The sequence below is a fragment of the Salmo salar genome, chromosome 12 (genome assembly GCF_965601325.2).
Source record: "Salmo salar chromosome 12, fSalSal1, whole genome shotgun sequence".
In the NCBI taxonomy this organism is placed as follows: domain Eukaryota; kingdom Metazoa; phylum Chordata; class Actinopteri; order Salmoniformes; family Salmonidae; genus Salmo; species Salmo salar.
The window spans coordinates 77,722,592-77,744,740 of NC_138302.1; the positions used below are offsets into that span (position 1 = coordinate 77,722,592).

The 22,149-nt window shown below is 42.9% G+C and overlaps 1 protein-coding gene across 1 annotated transcript; it reads right to left on the reverse strand.

Annotated features, from left to right (window-relative positions):
• Positions 1-553: 553 nt before the first annotated feature.
• LOC106565867 (solute carrier family 2, facilitated glucose transporter member 1) lies at positions 554-21,845 on the reverse strand. The gene is made up of 10 exons (XM_014133485.3): positions 21,424-21,845; positions 12,743-12,838; positions 6,355-6,515; positions 5,987-6,227; positions 5,693-5,855; positions 5,273-5,460; positions 4,756-4,860; positions 4,557-4,658; positions 4,193-4,396; positions 554-3,362 (listed from the first exon to the last, which is right to left on the reverse strand). The coding sequence occupies exons 1-10, from the start codon at positions 21,439-21,441 to the stop codon at positions 3,162-3,164; spliced, it is 1,479 nt and encodes a 492-aa protein (XP_013988960.1). The 5' UTR covers positions 21,442-21,845; the 3' UTR covers positions 554-3,161.
• Between the last annotated feature and the right edge of the window lie 304 nt (positions 21,846-22,149).

Consider the following 22,149-nt stretch of genomic DNA (forward strand, 5'->3'; position numbering starts at 1 on the left):
CTCTGACCTTGTGATCTTCAACGTTTCCTTTGACGCAGGGAGAACCACATCATCTGACCAATTACCCAGACATACACACTCACTGATGCACATTCACGCTCACACACATGCGTACGCACACACACAAGTACACACCTACACACACACCTACACACACACACGCCACACACACACACACACACACACGTCTACAATTTAATAGAAAGATACATTTTTGTTTCCCTGGCAACAGCATGGTGGCATTCATAAATCAGTAAGGTATCCTCTCCTACAAAGCTTATAAAAATATTATACAAGGGGTGGGTCTAATTTTGGATTCTGATTGGTTAAAACTGCATTCCAGCCAGAGTCTATTCCACAACTTACCACCGGCTAAATCTATGGTGGTTAGATGAAATGCCTATTTACTCTGTTCCATCTGACTGCGCAAACCACTGTCTCATCAGCCCAGCCACGCAAATCAATTATTCGAAAAGTAGAAAGTGTTTAGAGCATCTGCTGTCATTGATTACAATCTGAAATCAATTGTTGTGAAAATAAAGAACCCAGCTGATTGACGTTTTCCTGTATGCTTGTTTTATTGAGTCAAACATCCAACCACACATCTTACAAAAGAAAAGAAAACCGTCAGGACATTGACACCATGGCACACTGTTTTACAGAAGATCATTCTGCTAGAGGTTCATTTTCACCCAACATATAAACATGAGCTTTTACAAAAATGAAATGCATACTGTTTACTAAAATGTGTAGAAAATAAAAACAACACTAATAAATTAGGCATCTAATAAATAGTATATATCATTCAATGGTTCATGTACAAAGCTGAAGTAAGATTGTGTTAATAGTTATCTCATACAATATTTCTTCAGACAGGAAATCAGACAAAATAAAGGCAGGTGTGTAGATGCACAACTACCGAAACTAGTCATATTCCTCTATAAGTATGTAACTAACATAACATATTTTATACATTTGGGTGCTTTACTATTTGTTGTATTTACATTATAAGTATTGTGGCCATTTTAGAAAATTATTCTGTGCAGTGATGGATTTCTACAACTGTTTTATGCATATATCCTGTGTTAATAAATGTGTTTATAAAATGCCCAAATATAATTGTCAAACTATACACACAAAGTATACTGCATTTGATTTCAGTCCGTAAGTGCATCTTTTTCTCTCCATCACAAGGTTGGAGTTCAATCAGGCAAATCTAAAGGACGGCTAAGTCTTGTGCCTACATTGATCCTGCCATTTGATGACTTAGGGCGACTTACAGTCAATGAGTTTGCGGTGTCTAACCGACACATTGTTGGTGGAGAAGACAAAAAGTCCCATATAATTTCAAAGACACAAACTATATATTTGCATGGATTTGAACACACAAACTCAGCATGGATTGACTACAATGGATATTGCTTGTGAAGTTCTGTTCGGGTCAAGGTCCATTACTAAAACTATTTAGACCACTTTAAAAACGTATTCACTTTGAAATGGCCAGATTAGCTTATATTTGATTGTAAAACATATTCTGCCAACCTTATGACCTCAAATAACATAGATCTGTGAATGTAGAGATGTACTAGTTAAACAAAAACAATGATATCAAGTAATCCAACAGTAGCTCTTCAGTCTTTTATCAGTAACACAAGGTTCCATATTTTGTAAAACATTTTGAGCCAAGCTCCAACTACTATTATGGAAGATTTTCAGTAACAAAACAACCAATATTGTGGATGGTAAAGTGCTGCTAAAAAGAAAACTTTTCTCAAAAACGTTTTATTAGAGAATGGAAAACTTCTTATAGTGGCACAGCAGTCAAAGACAGGAACCGCTTACATCAAGAGATGCTGTTGGCTATATCAGCTGACTATACGGGATTGTCAGCTATGCGTCACAAAACTAAGTTGAACAAGGAAGCAGCCCCTACAGTGCTGAACTATGCCAAAGGCATTGTGGAGTTACAATAATGAAAAGCACCCAAAAAGAAAGTCACCACTTTTCAAGGAACATGGAGCATTAGTTGGGAGTTTGACCCCGAAGGGTCTAAAAGCACTTTCAGGATGAAGCAGACCTCAGTAAGGCTGGAAGCCACATTACATTTGGTTACTGTTTGAAAAGAAGCCTCCTTTTCTGTCAAAGGCACAAGATCAAAGAACAACTTACAGTCTTGTGAACTGCTAGAAGGCTCTACTGGGAGTGTATTCTTTGTATGATTTTGGACCAGGCGTTTAAACTCAAAGTTGTGAGGGACTTTAGTTACGTTTTAGAGGTGGGTATATTTTACATCTATATTAGTCTGCAGTGAAATGGGCTGAGTATAGTTTGCTATACAAAAAAGAAGATGAGTGATTCCAATGATCAAATCTACTGTCATATTCAAGGTTCCAACTAACAACACTAGTGTCAGAGTAGAAATGTCTGAAATAGTCCCATGATTTCATAGTGTAAAATTCATGCTCATGGGTATTGCTTGGGAATTAAATATAAAATGTATGCATACAGTAACTTATAACAGCTGGCTTATTTGTAACTGTGTCTTTAAACTAAGACATAAACATACAAAATTATCTTTATGATTTTATTTATTTTTCCTTAAGAAATACATTTGTAAAAAATAATTAAAAGCCTATCCGGTGAGAGATTAAAAGTGAGTTGGTAAAAACATATTTACATGGCATGCAATGCCTTGAGGGCCTTCAATGAAAATAATTGAGACCTGCATAAAAGGCAGAAACCGACAAAATGAGAAAGATAACAGACAAAGGAAGAAAAATAAAGTAAAAGTAACACAGGATTTTACTGTTTTCTGATATAAAATTTGAAGTCAATCGAAAAGACCACCTTTTCCTTCTATCTACCATGCCAACCCACCCCCTTACACCCAGGTTCCTGCCCCCAACTTTTTGTTGTGATGAGAAGAGAAGGAGCGCTTGAGACTTTGAGACAGAGGATCGGGCAGGAGGTGAGGGGCATCTGTTCTGTTTGGTGAACATACCTGAAATGTGATGGCAGCCAGTGTGTCAGTTTAGTAGTCAGTTTGCACACAGTCAGTGAGTGGGCTACTCTGGTCCCCTCGGGTTGGGGTGGTGAAGGAGGGTTCATAGCCAGGCCTCAGCAGGGGGTGTGGGACGAGAGGAGAGGGGAGGGACAGGTGCTCAGAGCTGAGAGTCAGCCCCCAGGCTGTTGAGCTCCTCCGGCGAGTGCTTCTCTCCCCCAGTGACAGCCAACTGGCGGAACCCGGCCGAGATCTCGTCAAATGTACGGCCCTTGGTCTCAGGCACCTTGAAGTAGGTGAAGATGAAGAAGCTGATCAGCAGTATGGTGAAGATGACAAAGACATAAGGGCCACACAACTCCTGTAGGGCGAGACGGAGAAAAGAAGGAGAGAGAACATTGAAGATCATGTTCATTAAGCAGTGGGCTCCAAACAAACACGTCTTCAAACTAACAGTTCACATACAGTATATCAAGATTAGGGTTGCAAAGGGTGGGTATATTACTGGAAACTTTCTAAGTTTACCAGTTTTAGATTTTTACAGGTGTCTGTAATTATCTCTGGTCCTTGGTGCGACCTTATCATATGTAATATATATGAAATAATTAAATAAGATGATTTTAAAATAAACATTAGAATGACAAATCTGTAAAACATTATCCTAAATTATCTTCAACTTAGTGAATACCATTGATGTTTAATATGAGGGTTTCAGCAAATATCCTTTATTAATTCTTAACACACTTCTATTTATTTTAGTATGTCAACATTTATTCGTTGTCAGTGTTTTGGCATCAAACTGGTGGCAGCTGTGAACAGAGTCAATGTTTGGAAGAGTTGCAGAGTTAATGGAAAATAATGCCATTGTTGATTAGATGCTTTTTTCATTAATTAGGTTATGTTCTCTTGAACCATAGGGTCTATGTATTAGAAACTCATGGACAATATGGACACAGATATAACAAATTCATACTATATATATATATGATTATTTTTTTTAAGTTATTAAAGTATAAATTACAAAATTTACAATAGATTGCCATCAATTTTCTGTTAATTACCAAAATTAATGAAGATTCCAGTAACTTTCGTAAAATACCGGTAGCTTTGCAACCCTAATCGAGATGAGTATGTCGACAACATCTACCATGATAAGCATCAGTGACTAACAAGGCTGTGCTCAGTGCTTACCTCTACATACTGGAAGGCCATGCCCACTATGAAGTTGGCGGTCCAGTTAGAGAAGCCAGCCACAGCGAAGGCCGAGGGACGGGGTCCTTGGGAGAACAGCTCAGCCACGATGAACCAGGGGATGGGACCCGGGCCAATCTCAAAGAATGCCACAAAGGCAAAGATGGCCACGATGCTCACGTAGGACATCCACGGCAGCTGTTCCTGATGGAGGACAAACAGACAGCAGGGGGTTAAACTACTGGTATTCATTCAACATATTATACTTACAGGACGTGTATCAATAAACCAAGTGTTTTTCCTCATTCATTCCTTATGAGAGCTGCTAGCCTTATGTGAAGTGTGCTGTAGTTAGTCTACGTACCAGCAGAGCCAGAGCGATGGTCATCAGAACGGCAGCGCCTGCCATTCCCATCAGCCCCAGCAAGTGGAGAGACCTGCGTCCGGCGCGCTCCACCACAAACAACTGAGAGGAGAAAGGGTTGAGTTACACTGTCCAACCACTAATGTGGTACATCATGTGCACCATAAATGACACATACACATCTGCCACAGTTACTCACCGACACCACAGTGAAGGCTGTGTTGACCACACCGGCACCAATTGTAGCATAAACAGGCTGAGCAACTCCGGCCTTCTCAAAGATACGGGTAGAGTAGTAGAAAACCTGTAGGACACCAACAGCACAGTTTAGAGTTGCAAAATAGGTAGTATACTGTATGTCAGGGATCATCAACTAGATTCAGCCGAGGGCCATTTTTTCTTGAGCAGATGGTCGGTGGGCTGGAACAAAATTAAAAATAATTTGTAGACTACAAATTGACTGCAAGAAGCCCAAACAGATATAATATTTGACAAAAACAACATCACTTTAAACCAGTTGTAAATGATCACGTGTCTCTCTATTATGCGTGGGCATACTTGGGAACAAACTTGGAGCTAATTTCCTTGTGTTATTATAGTCTTCTATGTTGAACAATAACAAATAAAAAAACTTGGGGGGCTAAATAAAACGACCAAATCAGGGGCACCCTGCTGTATGTGTTTGGGGTGAGAAGTGTGTATGAGAGGTGACTCACAGCGTTGATGCCAGACAGCTGCTGGGAGAGCTGAAGCATGATAGCGATGAAGATGGGTTGGCGGTAGAGTGGCGAACGGAACAGCTCAAGGATGGTCACCTTCTTTTCCCTCATCATCTGCCTGGCCTCCTCCTTCATCTCCTGCATGTCTGCACCCACGTCTGTGGTCCCACGCAGTTTCTTCAGGACTGACAGAGACAGAGCGAGAATGGAGGTTACATTACAGTCTGCTAGGGCTGGGTCACTCCATACCAGATCAATTCAGGCAATTCGAGGGATGAATTTAAATTAAACACATTTATTGAAACATGGCCCTTTTAGATAATTTTCAACTCATTCAAACTGACAGAACTGACATTGGCTGAATTGATGACATTAAGTGTATGAATGTGTGTTTGTGTATAAATGTACTCTACACACCAGTCTTGGCCTTGTTCTCCTCGTTACGGTTGATGAGGAGGAAGCGGGGGCTCTCGGGGCAGAAGGGCAGCAGTGCACACTGCATTAGGGCTGGGATGAAAGTGAAGCCCAGCAGGAAGGGCCACAGAGATGCGTTCCCCATTAAGGCCTCCATGCCAAACACCTGAACCACAACACATAGTTAGACCACCATCAGATTATCATGTAGCACAGCTCTCAAAGAGAGTCCTTTGGAAAAGCATACAAATCATCCATTATTCTCCATACGAGATCCCTGTGCCCATTGGCACTGACCTGTGCCATCAGGATGCCTGTGACGATGCCTAGCTGGTGGAGGGTGCCCAGGGCTCCTCGGAGGGCAGTGGGGGCCACCTCACCCACGTACATCGGCACAAAGCCAGTGGAGAGGCCAGAGTAGAGGCCCACCACGAAGCGCCCGATGATCAGCATCTCCCACGAGCCACCCATCTTAGAGAAGCCCATGAGAGCAGCGGAGACAAAGGCCAGCACGTTGGCCATGAGCATGGAGTTCCTCCTGTAGACACCACAGAAATAGTCATGTCAATTACAGTCCACTTACATACAGACATTTACATATCACACATGTACTATCATCTCACATAACACAGTTGTAAATAAACATTGTGAAGTGTTGTATTTACCTGCCAAAGCGGTTGACGAACAGGCCCACGGAGAAGGAGCCGAAGATGCCGCCGACAGAGAAGATGGCGACGGAGATGGACCACAGGGTGGTGAGGGAGGTCTTGGCGATGGGCTCCTGGTACCGGTCGAACCATGTTTCGTTGAGGAACCTCTCAATAACCTAGCAGAGCAGGAGAGAAAACAACACCAGCTCACAACACTGCCAGAGACAGAAATCACAGTCAAATGTACCATACAGTAATGTAAGAGACAGTAAAAAAAGGTGTTTCCTTGTCCTCATTGCCATTGGCCAGGTGGCTGCTGTTTTGATGTATGGCCAGTAGATGGAGGTAGAGGATTGCATTTCAGGTTTTCCAGCAACAAGGACATTTGTGGGAGAGTGAGGTGTCGGGTTTCAGCCCCTTCTCCCACAGTGACTCAGTGTTGATAAACATACATATGTCTGATCAGCTTGTAATGGAAGTTAAGTGGTACAGGCTGGGAGGAACGTCCTCTCCCCCCATGTCTCTGCCGTGGCACACTGACAACTGTCATATGTCTAGGACTCCCTCTACCTCTATCTAGCACTTCTAGTACTCGGCACTGAGCCCTGCCCCCTCCTGTCCTCCTCTCCCAAATATCACTGCTGGCTCCTGTCATGTGCTTTGCTGATAGATTATACAATATACCCTTTACCAATACTTATATAATGCTGAGTGGTTGATATAGAACTGTTAATGTATTTTATAGGTCAGGAGAGGTAAGCTGGGTATGCTGTTGAAGATATGGTATAGCCCAACACTGTCAATATAGTTCCATAAAATAAATATTCTTACAGATAGAGAATGGCAAGTCTACCCTTCATTTCATATTCTTGATTTCTCTGAATAGGCTTGTGTCTGACTCAAGACCTAGCATGCACCTGGCCACAATTAAAAAAAGTGTCCATTCATGACCGGTGACCCTGTACTGATTAAAGCATTACTGTCTCTGTGGACTCCTGGCCTGGCAATGCGGAGGCATTCAGGTCCGTCTGTCTGTGCTACAAGGGGCCCAATTTGGAGCCGGCAGGCAGGGTGGAGAAGCAGACCAGGGCACTTGAGAGACACCAAATCTAATCAGTGCTACATTCTTTAGAGCGAAAGGGCTGCATCACACCGGAGAGAGAGAGACAGAGATTTGGGCTGGGGGTTATTAAGGGTCTCCATATAAACAGAGTGTACAAAACATTAGGAACATTAGGAACACCTGCTCTTTCCATGACATAGACTGAACAGGTGAATCCAAGTGAAAGCTATGATCCCTTATTCAGTCAGTCTAGATCAGTGGTCACCAACGTTTTCTGAGTCAAGATCACTTTCGCAGTCAAAAAGCAAGCTGAGATCTACTGCTCAGATTTCTTTTTTTACATTAACCTCACACAAACAGTTTTGTAGGAATGAGGTTTGGGCAGTAGGCCTAACACATTATCACAGCATATGGGCTATATCATTGGCCTGCTAATATTGTTAATCAGACCATATTATATTTCAAAACTCGAGCTTTGATAACAAAATAGATCAGTTGGTTTAGCACTTGTGAGGCACTGTGGAGCATGAATTGAAATAATGAGCTTTTTTATTTTACTGGACTGATGGTACCTGCATCTGATGGTCAACGAGGTCAAATCATGACGTCAGGGATCTTCAGGTCGAAAAGTCAGAGCTCTAGAAAAATGCCTGAGTTTCCGACTGATTTGGAATCCTGAGTTGGATGACCGTTCAAAACTATTTTTCCCAACCGCCTCTCACGGTCCCTGCTCTCTCATTCCTTTGCTCTGTTGAAACTGATCGCGAAACTCGAGTCGCACCGCATCTGCCTCATGCACAAATCCATGTTGTTCCTATGACCAGAGAAAGTTAAATATTCCTTAATATTAAAATCGACATGACGAGCTGCTAATAATATTAAAACGCAGGGCTATCGATACTTGGCCACTCATTCATTGCAGCTGCATCCCGAGCGGAAGTACGGAGAAGTGCGCTTTGTAATAGTGTAGAATAGTGACATCAGTTGTCAGAGCAGCTTACAGATCATTGCACCTGTACACAGCCCATCTATAAATAGCCCACCCAACTACCTCATCCCCATATTGTTTTTTGTTGTTGTTGCTCCTTTGCACCCCAGTATCTCTACTCGTACATCATCATCTGCACATCTATCACTCCAGTGTTAATGGTCAATTGTAATTATTTCACCACTATGGCCTATTTATTGCCTTACCTCCCTAATCTTACTACATTTGCACACACTGTATATAGATTTTTAGACTGTACGTTTGTTTATCCCATGTGTAACTCTGTGTTGTTTGTGTCGCACTGCTTTGCTTTACCTTGGCCAGGTCGCAGTTGTAAATGAGAACTTGTTCTCAACTGGCCTACCTGGTTAAATAAAGGTGAAATAAAAAAACTGTGACAGTGCTGAATATAAACTTAAACATGAACTCACTCATAAAAACAGCATCTCTTTGCCGTATTCGTTGACAGTCTCTCTGTGGTCATGGTTTTAAAAGTTATTAAATTGCGATCGACCGGTTGGCGACCACTGGTCTAGATGAAGAGGAGGAGGCAGGTTAAAGAAGGATTTTTAAGCCTTAATACACTTGAAACATGGATTGTGTATGTGTGCCATTCAGAGGGTAAATGGGCAAGACAAAATATTTAAGTGCCTTTGAACAGGGTATGGTAGTAGTGTGTCAAGAACTGCAACGCTGCTGGGTTGTTCACGCTCAACAGTTTCCCATGTGTACCAAGAATGGTCCACCACCCAAAGGACATCCAGCCAACTTGACACAACTGTGGGAAGCATTGGCGTCAACGCTTTTGACACCTTGTAGAGTCCATGCCCGGACGAATTGAGGCTGTTCTGAGGGCAAACTCAATATTAGGAAGGCGTTCCTAATGTTTTATACACTCAGTAATTAGTCATGCTGTTATCACATTTATCATGGATCTCAAATCAAATGAAAGTTTATTGGTCATGTGCACAGGATACAGGGTGTAAACGGTACAGTGAAATGTTCTGGATGTGTCTCTATGTTCAGCAATACTACTTTTTCTGTGAACACTTCCCTGCACTCTGTATGTTGCTTCTAAACAGCTGTGGCATTGTGTGGTATTACTGAGCATGTGTCAGTGTGCTTATGTGTGTGTACATACGTAACTGGGACCTCAGCTGAGACTGGGGGGGAGGGAGGGCAGGTTTACACTGGCCCAGTGTCTGAATGACAACAAACCTCTACATATCCACCTCCTTCTCACCACTGCCCCCCTTGACCACTCTTACAGGAGGGGCACCCCACCTCTACACCTCAGCTAGGCTTATACTTACAACTAGATCATCTGGTCCTACAATCACATTTTAATTATGCACCGCTGGGGGGTTTAACCAATCAGAATGTCTACCGGTCAGTAATAAACAGGTATCAAAGTATTATTTTCTACCCTATTGTGTACAGATGTATGATCTTAATTTGATCACTCTTTTGTTGCTGAGAATTTTCCTGAACATCAGGAATTGCACACTTGTAGTGTATTTGAGTTTTAAAAAGGCTTCTAAAGTTTGTCTTTGTCACCTTGAAATTTCAGACTTGATTTGCCCAAACCAAAAATATATAAATTCCTACAAAAATGTCCATTATAATCCACATAATAATTCACATTTCCTGTTACTGTAGGATTATTTTTCTGCTGTAGTAAACTGGCTCAAATTAAGATCCTACATCTGTAGCCTACTATTCTATTCACAAAACAGTGCTGGCTCCCAAACATCAATTGAAGCGCTTGGTAGGTATGACAGGTAGGTACTGAAAGACAAATGAGTGTGTGTGATGGAGCAATAAGTGGTCTCCTGAGAAAGGAACATCAGGACAGGAGACAGCTGGGACTGTAGCCCCTCATATATCAAAAGTAATGGAGAGGGCAGGTGTCCCATGTATTCAGGCAACAATGCACCTGGAACTATGAGCCGAGCCGCCACAAGGCTTGTTCAGACAAAGACCAATACTGTGTGGATTAGCCCTTTCACCTAAATAACAAATAACACTGAAACATGCATGAGAGCACCAGCTGTACGGGAAGACTGTGTAATCACGATCTCCGCAGCCGATTTAAGATCTTTAGACAGGTCAACATTCAGAAGGCCACAGATGGATTACCAGGACGTGTACTGCGAGCATGCGCTGACCAACTGGCAAGTGTCTTCACTGACATTTTCAACCTCTCCCTGTCCGAGTCTAATACCAACATGTTTTAAGCAGACCACCATAGTGCCTTTGCCCAAGAACACTAAGGTAACCTGCCTAAATGACTACTGACCCGTAGCACTCACGTCTGTAGCCATGAAGTGCTTTGAAAGGCTGGTCATGGCTCACATCAACACCATCATCCCAGAAACCCTAGACCCACTCCAATTTTCATACTGCCCAAACAGATCCACAGATGATATAATTTCTTTGCACTCCACAATGCCCTTTCCCACCTGGACAAAAGGAACACCTATGTGAGAATGCTATTCATTGACTACAGCTCAGCGTTCAACACCATTGTGCCCTCAAAGCTCATCAATAAGCTAAGGACCCTGGGACTAAACACCTCCCTTTGCAACTAGATCCTGGACTTCCTGACGGGCCGCCCCCAGGTGGTAAGGGTAGGTAACAACACATCCGCAACGCTAATCCTCAACACAGGGGCCCCTCAGGGGTGCATGCTCAGCTCCCTCCTGTACTTCCTTTTCACTCATGACTGCACGGCCAGGCACGACTCCAACACCATCATTAAATTTGCCGATGACACAACAGTGGTAGGCCTGATCACCGATAACAACGAGACAGCCTATAGGGAGGAGGTCAGAGACCTGGCCGTGTGGTGCCAGGACAACAACCTCTCCCTCAGCGTGATCAAGACTAAGGAGATGATTGTGGACTACAGGAAAAAAAGGAACGAGCATGCCCCCATTCTCACCGACGGGACTGCAGTGGAGCAGGTTGAGAGCTTCAAGTTCCTTGGTGTCCACACCACCAACAAACTAACATGGTCCAAGCACACCATGACAGTCATGAAGCGGGCACGACAAAACCTAATCTCCCTCAGGAGACTGAAAATATTTGGCATGGGTCCTCAAATCCTCAAAACGTTCTACAGCTGTACCATCGAGAGCATCCTGACTGGTTGCATCACTGCCTGGTATGGCAGCTGCTCGGCCTCTGACGGCAAGGCACTACAGAGGGTAGTGTGAACGGCCCAGTACATCACTAAGGCCAAGCCTCCTGCCATCCAGGACCTCTATACCAGGCGGTGTCAGAGGAAGGCCCTAAAAATTGGCAAAGACTCCAGACACCCTAGTCATAGACTGTTCTCTTTGCTACCACATGGCAAGCGGTACCGGAGCGCCAAGTCTAGGTCCAAGAGGCTTCTAAACAGCTTCTTCCCCAAGCCATAAGACTCCTGAACATCTAGTCAAATGGCTACCCAGACTATTTGCATTGACCCCCCCCCCCCCACACCACTGCCACTCTTTGTTGTCATCTATGCATAGTCACTTTAATTAACTCTACATGTACATAGTACCTCAACTAACCGGTGCCCCCGCACATTGACTCTGTACCAGCCTCCACCTGTATATATTGTTATTTTTTACTGCTGATCTTTAATTACTTGTTACTTTTATCTCTTATTCTTATCCGTATTTTTTGAAACTGCACTGTCGGTTAGGGGCTCGTAAGTAAGCATTTCACTGTAAGGTCTACAACTGTTGTATTCGATGCATGTGACTAATCAAATTTTATTTTATTTGAAACTGAAAGATTTTTATGACCCACAAGACCTAATATCCTCTGGATATTGTGAGCTTTCAGTAAACGAAACTATTCTGTAGATTTAGCAGCTACAGTACAAAACTGTTCAAGGGATCCACTTTCTCGAGAAACGTGAAGGAGTAGGGTCAAAGAAACACATTTTGTTTAAGTAAATGGAAAATAACTTAATTTAATTTTTGGAGACACGTCTCACTGAGAGCTCCTAAATGATGTTCCCTTTAGCGGAGTGAGTAGCACTCTCCTGGCTGTCTCCTCACCTACAATCTGAGCCCCATCGGGGAATGAAAACAGTCCTTTACACATCACAGAGGCCCTTTAATGGAGATTGCCTTGGACGAGATACTTGAGCTATTATTAGCCCCGTTCTTTTCACGTGTTGCAGGGAACATCTTGACTGGCCAAGCAGACACAGGGGCAGTCTCGTCTGGGAAAAGGTGTTGGGGAGGATTCGAACACGGTGTCACTTGAATAAATATAGACAAGCCTTCCCCATCCAATTCCGATCAGACACATCAGCCCCACCTCCCCACCCAATCTCGTTCCCGTGGACTCACCTTCTGAGGGGCGTTGATGACACCCGTGTTGTAACCAAACTGCAGCGAGCCAATCACTGCTGTTCCCACCGTCAGCATCAACTGGAAGGTCACTTGCTGCATAGAGACAGGAGAGAAAGTCTGTTAGAAATCCCCTCTCTCCAAATCTCTGTACTGTATCAGAGCATGAAAAGAGCAGATTGGAGGTACTTGGAGTTGATAGACTTATTGTCTTATGATTACAAATCTGTTGGCTAAGCTATCCTGTTGTTGCCATTCCATATAGCCTAGGCCTAGGCTAGATAGGCCTTAAGGCATATTTTGGTGAGAACCTCCTTGGCACACTGTACTGTAAAGGTTAATCAATTTAGTTGTACAATATCGATTAACTTTATCTTGTTCAACTAGTTTGACAAGTAATCACTATCAACACCCTGAAGACGGCATACAAAACATATTGATTGTCCCGTCATGACTCATGTCATTTGTATGGACTTCCTGTGTTGTTGATTAACTGCACACCAATCTAAGGAATTTGGGCCTGGTAATGCTTTAGTTCCTAAATAAATTTTTTCCTCCTCCGAAATGTAAAAAAAACTTGCCTAACTTGAGCTGCAGTTTCTGTAGAACGGGCTAGTGTCCTACATTGTATAATAGGTGGTTGTAATGCCCCAAATGTGTGTGATAATGACATAACTTGCAAGAAGGTAACCTAGCCTCAGGCCAAGCACAGAGGACGAGGAATTCATCCTAAAACCGTCCACCTCAGATTGTAGGCCTAAATATTTGTGCATTAGGACCACGTGTCCACACCCAGCCCTCTCAGGGGAGGGGTGATCTACCCTCAGTCATTGTCTGTGTTCCTGTTATTTCTAAAATTGTTTGATTGGCATAATCCCAGTGGAGCCCCAAGGAAGGCAGATATTTTCCTCTTGCCATCAAGTTAACACACACACAGTCCTATTAGGCGAGCCATTATGCAGTGTGTCTGTGGCGTATTGTCAGTATTGTAGGCATATTGGGATTTAGTTTTTTTGTTGGTTACAATCGTGTGGAGAAGAGGTATGTGGGCTACTGGTAATGGGAGTTTTCCTGTTTAGGAGTTGTCTGTATCTGTGGTGATGTTTTGATAGTGACATGGCTGTTCTGACATAAGATTTAGCCTTAATGCTTTACACCAGTTGCTATGGAAGCTCAGATCCTTTTTCTTACTCATGTTGTGACTGATTCTAAACTTAAAGCCAGTGTAGTTATGACAAGGTCCTAAATGTCTGTAAAATGTGTGGGAAAGTGAACCATCCCAAAATGTATTTCTGCAAGGGAAAATATACAGTAGGCTATGTAACATTGTCACAAAAAAAACTCAACTGCATAAACTTGCATGATAGCCTATATGTGTTTCCTATTCATGGGATAAACTAGGCTATCTACATTTTAGTCCTTCAGCAGACGCTCTTATGCAGAGCAACTTAGGCTCCCGAGTGGCGCAGCGGTCTAAGGCACTGCATCTCAGTGCTAGAAGTGTCATTACAGACCCTGGTTTGATCCCGGGCTGTATCACAACCGGCCGTGATTGGGAGTCCCATAAGGCGGCGCACAATTGGGTTAGGGGAGGGTTTGGCCGGGGTAGACCGTCATTGTAAAATAAGAATTTGTTCTTAACTGACTTGCCAGGTTAAATAAAATAGTGAGCATACATTTTCATACTGGTACCTCGTGGGAATCAAACCCACAACACTGCAAGCGCTATGCTCTATTGTACCAACTGAGTTACACAGGACTATATGACATGGGATTATCTGACAGGGAAATGTTATTTATTTAAGGATCCTCTTTAATAAAAATAAAATGCTGCTTTAAAGGGCACTAATGAACTAGGCCTACCTCCCCTAAAATATCTGTTGAGAACAAGTGCTCAAGGCTATTCTAAACAAAAGGGATGGCATTCCATTTTTGTTAATTCTGAGATTCTTGAAGAGGGTGGGAGCTACAAAGTGGGCTGTGTTTGGAAACACTCACTACACAGCAAGCTTAGTATAGCTCAGTAATAGAGACCTAAACAAGGGCAGGTCTGAAAGTGAGGTGGGGTAAGTGTAAGTCTGAAAAAGTAGCAGCTTAACCAATAAAGTTCCACACAAGCAATGACTCACAGGGGTTCAACAACTCCATGACTGGGTTGTTATAACCAGCCCTAGCACAGGATGTAAACACACACCATCAGGGTAGATCTTGTGTTTCTGGTTTTTTATCAGAAAACATTCCAGTGTATTCTTTCTGAAAGGGGATGGTCACGTATCATTCACCTTGGAAACGATGAAGTCACACCCTCCAGCTCTGAGATGGTTATCACAGCCTTAAAGACTACACTGGCCCTTTAAACAAACACCATTGTTATAAAACAGCTGCTACCACCAGCCATGTTTACATTCCTCCCAAAGATAAACTTCCATGCAAATCAATCTCCTCCTTCTCAGGAGTGAGTCTGTGAATTTTAGCCCAGTCACAGTGAGTGGGCTGTAGTATTGGTGACGGTTGCTTTAGGCCTAGTTAGCGCAAAAGGGATTATTGCTCACTATTTAAATTAGTACTAACACAATAAGATAAATGTCTCAAATGTAGCCTATCATTTTATTCACATCTACCTCGGATCAATAAAAATGTAATATTCGGATGTAAAGTGGAACAAAAAAACAACAACAATCTCTCTCCAAATACATGATTATAATGAATTTTTATGTTTCAGACCTGCCTCATCTAGCTAAATGCATCAACAGTAAAATCTCTTTACATTGATGTATGAGATAGTCTGGGCTTGAGCAAACATCTAAAGTGATCATAAGGCCTGTCCCTTGAGCAACAGTTTACTCAACACAGTCCATGGGTTATATTTGAGGTCGTTAGGTCAATTACAATCTACTTTATGTGATCAACAAGCAGTCCAACAAGGAAACATGGTATACTGCGCTGACGAATGACGATGGTGAACAGGGATGGGCCAGAGTTGTATAACAGAGGTATGTGGAATTGTGAGAGTCAATTCCAAGTAGGTACAATGTAAGACAGAACCCTTTTTCACATCATATCAGCACTTTGTCAGGTGACCAAAGCCTTAAAACTGACCTCACTGGTTTTGGGAGGATGTCTGGTGAAACATAATTACTTCCTGCTGTGAAATGTTTACAGCCACATCTTCCCTGTAAGTGACACCTATAGTATAATACTCATCCAGTTCCGGTGTATTGTATAACCTTTCTCTGGTCCCCCTCTTCAAACACCTCAGCCTCTGCTAAAACTACTGCTGGGAAACACTGTATCATATTGATTAGCAAGGCCATGCTACAGTGACAGTCTGTGAGTGACAACAGTACATACAGATATAATGTGAATCACCCTCAGGTGCTGTAAGGTTAAGGGCCTTCTGTAATCTAAACATCTGAGGTTTACAGTAGGCCTAGTTCTGTTCAGAAAGCAGAAGCCATGGCTGGCTGTGCCACAGCTCCCAGTTCCCCACATCGTCACCTCGTCTCTGGCTCTCAGTGATGGCTATGCCACCAGCCTCACGTCCCTGCAAACGTCACCTCCTTGACAGCCTCGGGTTTCACAGGGGAACCTAATATCACTCCCTCATCCTCCTCCCAACCTGACTCACAGCACAGGACAGCACAGAGCCCCTCCTGTGTATCCTGACTGCCTCCCTTAGTCATTCACTGAGTGAAGAGTTCACAGGAACAAGTCTATGGTCCATAACATGGTCTAAAACAAATGGATCGACTGGGTGGTAGGCATAAAGTTGAAAATTAGGGGGATGGCAAAAACTGGCACATTTACAGTAATGTGGATGAATTAATATGCACTGTACCTGTCAAACGAAATGTAATAAAGTAAAGACTGTCAGATACAAACAAAACGTTTCCATATATGTGTATTTCTGATCCATCTAATTTCCCACTGATATCTGGTGCAAGTGTTTGTTCAAACCTGACACAATCTCAGATACAGTACAGCTCTAAGGAGAACAAGCGAATGAGCCTGTACAGTACACTACAGCTTTACAGATTTAACCAAACTCTCCTTCACATGAATAGCGATTAGCAGAGGTCAGTACAGTGTGCACAATGCCTTCCACTTTTTTGAGGAAATGAATTAGGCCCTACGTTTGTGCCTGTTTCATTTACAGCATTCACAGATCTCTTAATCCCACCTTTTATATAAAAAGTATTTAGGCCTCATTAGAACACACTGACACTTATATTGAAAGGACATACTGACAGGGCAGTCATGCAGAGGGAAATAAAGTGAGTGGAGGAAGCCAGTGGATTGAGTGGAATTAAGTCTTTAGAGGGAAGGAACTGAATGCCGGCTTTGGGTTTAATCAAAAGCCAGAACTGTCCGCTCAGTTAAAAATCGAATTGCTTCTTAGAGTTATTCCACTCACCACAGACCAGGTCAACCGTACGCTTGCCCCAATTACCTTGTTTCTTACCCAAGAAAAAAAGAGGCTTCAGCTGAACTAAAACAAAGCATATTGTTCAGTCGAGCTTTAAAGGGACTCACAACTTGTGCCCAAACTGCCCATAAATTGGAAGGCTTTGTGTCGAAGGGAAATGCTTGTTATCAGGTCTATAATAGGAACAAAGAGGTTAGATAGTATTTTGTTTTGGAGAGAGGTTGGGAGAAGTTAAACACCCACGGGGTGAGCAGTCAGGCAGGGGAGGTGTCTATCTGAACAGGTGTATCAAAGTGAGGCTAAGAGGGCAATGTCTCAGCAATGGTCCCGTGTGGTTCAGATGGTAGCCCATGGAGCTTGCAACAGCAGTGTTGTGGGTTCAATGCCCACAGGGGACCAGTATGAAAATGTACGCACGCACTACTGTAAGTCACTCTGGATGAGACTAAAAAGTCAAATTAGGGCTGGCATAATTACTGTGTAGCTGATGGTTATGGATGAAGACTGTCATGAAAATAAAATAACTGTTTAAAAAAAACTGACTGAAGACAGGACGGCCGGGCATTCGTGCGGTTGAGTCTGTTTCTGCGATAATATGGACTCTTACCGATGTGATAAAATGTTGTTGCCCCTTAGTAAAACAAGCAAGGTGTTGTAGCAATCGGTGAAAAGAATGGGCTTGGAAACTCTTACCCTGGCAATTTGACTGGTAAACTCCTGGGTACACTCACAATGGATGCCTGGTATTGTGTTGCAATAATTTCCATGGTATGTAGTATGCAAATTCACATGATGTTAACTGATGCAATGGAATGTATTTTTTGTAATGTCAGTTGAGTTGAATCAACAAATCACAGCACATATTGATGGGTACACTTCCTGCTTTGACTCTAGGTTGAAGATGAGAAAGGTGAAGACAATGGGATTCTAATATCCAATAACTCTTTGCAACAATGGGACCAGCTATGCTAGTTAGCAACGGCGCTGGTCCCAGATTTGTGACAACATTGTCTTAACCAGTATATTTTCGACCTAGCGTTTACTTTTTGCTTTTACTTCCTGGTTTGCTACCATGGTTACACTCACCATGGCCACCAGTCCACTCATTATGCATTCATTGTTTTAAATGAGGTTGCCTGTTCTTTTATTCAAATATTTTTTTATGGCAGCACATGCAGTCAGGAGTGGACGAAAGGCCAATTACAGTCATCCAAAATTCCATGAACGTGACAGCCATATGTAAAATGCAATCCAGTGATTTCCTTGGAAAGCTCTAGACTGGCAATGAGCACATTTATCCTAGAGCCAAAATGTAGTCTGCTTTACCTTGCAGACATACAGTATGAACCAGAATATCATTGACAAATGCTTATTACAATGTTATGCACACAGGACTGAACCATGGCTGGGGCCAGCTCATTGGCATTTTGCCTTTTGACATATAGCCAGATTTCCGCCACACCCTGTGTCACCAACCCCTGGTTCTACCCACATGCTGACTGCCCCCTCCCTGTCCAGCTGTGCTGCACACACTCAGGGATCATAAGCACAAGCCAGAATGCGATGCCCAACCACGAGATGCTGATTATAAACCAGTAGACATGCTCAGTGCGGTGTTAGCCTGGACGCACGCTCACCTTCTCCGCTATGCAATCTGGTTTCAGAGCTGGTCATGGGTGCACCTCAGCCACGCTCAAGGTCCTAAACGATATCGTAACCGCCATCAATTAGAAACAATACTGTGCTGCCGTATTCATTGACCTGGCCAAGGCTTTCGACTCTGTCAATCACCACATACTCATCGGCAGACTCAATAGCCTTGGTTTCTCAAATGATTGCCTCGCCTGGTTCACCAACTACTTCTCTGATAGAGTTCAATGTGTCAAATCAGATGGCCTGTTGTCCGGGCCTCTGGTAGTCTCTATGGGGGTGCCACAGGGTTCAATTCTTGGGCCAACTCTCTTCTCTGTATACATCAATGATGTCGCTCTTGCTGCTGGTGAGTCCCTGATCCACCTCTACTCAGACAACACCATTCTGTATACTACTGGCCCTTCTTTGGACACTGTTAACAACCCTCCAGACGAGCTTCAATGCCATACAACTCTCCTTCCGTGGCCTCCAACTGCTCTTAAATACAAGTAAAACTAAATGCATGCTCTTCAACCGATCGCTGCCTGCACCTGCCCGCCCGTCGAGCACCACTACTCTGGACGGTTCTGATTTAGAATATGTGGACAACTACAAATACCTAGGTGTCTGGTTAGACTGTAAACTCTCCTTCCAGACTCACATCAAAAATCTCCAATCCAAAGTTAAATCTAGAATTGGCTTCCTATTTCGCAACAAAGCATCCTTCACTCATGCTGCCAAACATACCCTCGTAAAACTGACCATCCTACCGATCCTCGACTTCGGCGATGTCATTTACAAAATAGCCTCCAATACCCTACTCAATAAACTGGATGCAGTCTATCACAGTGCCATCTGTTTTGTCACCAAAGCCCCATATACTACCCACCACTGCGACCTGTACGCTCTCGTTGGCTGGCCCTCGCTTCATACTCGTCGCCAAACCCACTGGCTCCAGGTCATCTACTAGACCCTGCTAGGTGAAGTCCCCCCTTATCTCCGCTTACTGGTCACCATAGCAGCACCCACCTGTAGCACGCGCTCCAGCAGGTATATCTCTCTGGTCACCCCCAAAGCCAATTCCTCCTTTGGCCGTCTCTCCTTCCAGTTCTCTGCTGCCAATGACTGGAACGAACTACAAAAATCTCTGAAACTGGAAACACTTATCTCCCTCACTAGCTTTAAGCACCAGCTGTCAGAGCAGCTAACAGATCACTGCACCTTTACATAGCCCATCTAGAATTTAGCCCATACAACTACTTCTTCCCCTACTGTATTTATTTATTTTGCTCCTTTGCACCCCATTATTTATATTTCTACTTTGCACTTTCTTCCACTACAAATCTACCATTCCAGTGTTTTACTTGCTATATTGTATTTACTTTGCCACTATGGCCTTTTTTGCCTTTACCTCCCTTATCTCACCTCATTTGCTCACATTGTATATAGACTTATTTTTCTACTGTATTATTGACTGTATGTTTGTTTTACTCCATGTGTAACTCTGTGTTGTTGTATGTGTCGAACTGCTTTGCTTTATCTTGGCCAGGTCGCAATTGTAAATGAGAACTTTTCTCAACTTGCCTACCTGGTTAAATAATGGTGAAATAAAAATAAATAAAAGCTCAAGCTGTCTGACAAAAGCAAAACAATGGCCTAATGGGAATGGCTGGAAAGGGGTCGTTTTAATTGTGTTCCAGCTGAGCGCCAGGAAATGAAACGCCTATGCCTAACTATAAAAAGGGGTTACAGACAAATAACAATAAACATGTTTACCATGTCAATCAGAAGTAAACTCTAAGCAAGGGCTGGGAGAAGAGACTTTAAAGTTGTCAGGAGGGTAGCTAACCACACAGCATCAGCAGTCAGTGGTAAGTCAGCCATATCAGAGACCAGATGAGTCACGTCTCACTCTCTTCCTTTTACTATTGTAAAACAACAATAAGCAAATGTTACATCAAATGCAAAGTGAAAATGAGCAAAAATGAAGTGAAGACCTCATATGCTGTGATAAAACAGATCATTTCAATCTAGACTTTAATGTGCTGCCTTCCTGTGAGTAATACCATCATGCTCTTCATTGAGCTAATTTTAATTCACTACTATAAATTGATTACTACACCAGATACAGTCATGATGCCAACAGAGGGGATAGGGTTTACAATTGGCCAGGACGCAGGTAGTTTGTAATGTATGAAGGGGGATTACGAATAGCCAATTAGCGGCCATGAACGTAGTAGGCCTACCCCACGACCTGACTTAATGCTATCGCGCGTGCTGCATTTCCCCAGCAGCCGCATATCCGACTGCGTCCAAAGATGATGGTGAGCAGCACAGCACACACGTTTTACGTTTCAATTGAATAAAACAATCACATGATGGGCTAGCTAGTGTAACTTCTTGAAAAAAAGACTTAGTATTCTGAACCCATTGACATTAACACAGCTAGGCAGCTTGAGAGTCTCAAGCTAACCTAACCAGTTTTCAATATTACTGGGAAGCTAGCTAGCTACCCCCTCGCTCTATCTCTCTCTCTGAGACACAGACACATACACAGTTTTGTATATTGGTTTCTACGAATACTGCCAACTAGTCGTTAGCTTCAGTCATACAATGTGCCTACCTTGCTGCCTGAATCCATTGTCGCAGTATGGCTTGTCGATATTATTGCTGGCAATCTTGAAATGTCAAGACTATAGTTTGGGTAACTTCCGCGGGTATTTTTTTTTTACTCAGACGAGGTGTCTCATTTTTAAGAGGATAAAGATATAATATGTCATAAACAATAGTATCTTCTTTGTTCTTCTTTATTTTCAGCGTAATTATTTGTTTCCAACTTGTCCTCAGTTCATCGTGTTTAGTCCCCTAGTATAACTTCTGTCATGAGCTCAAAACTTCAGATTCACCATGCCCCAAAGTTTTCTTGGGTTGTTGAAGTAGTTCGTTCTTCGAGTACAGACTGTCTACTCTTTGGGGAAATAACCCGGTGAATATATTTCCTACAACCCGTCTAGAGTGATTGGCTGACGCAAGAGTTTAGTTCTGCCTCAATGTGAGTTTAGTTCAGCCTCAATTTGTAAGGAGGAGGCCCGTTTCTATCCCTGAGCTTCTATTGGTTTAAACTTGCACCCCTATGACGACGTTAAGACATATAACTCTGAAAAGTGTCACTTCGTTTTGTTGAAGTACTAGGTCGGATAGTTATGTGTTAAGCACATCGTCCTCGATGTATTTAATTTAAATTATACATTTTGATAACAATTTGGTGGAGGCGTCAGAAAAGTATTATATTGTAATAACATGGTTATATAGCCTACTGATCAGACGCTTGCAGCAGGGGGCGCAAATT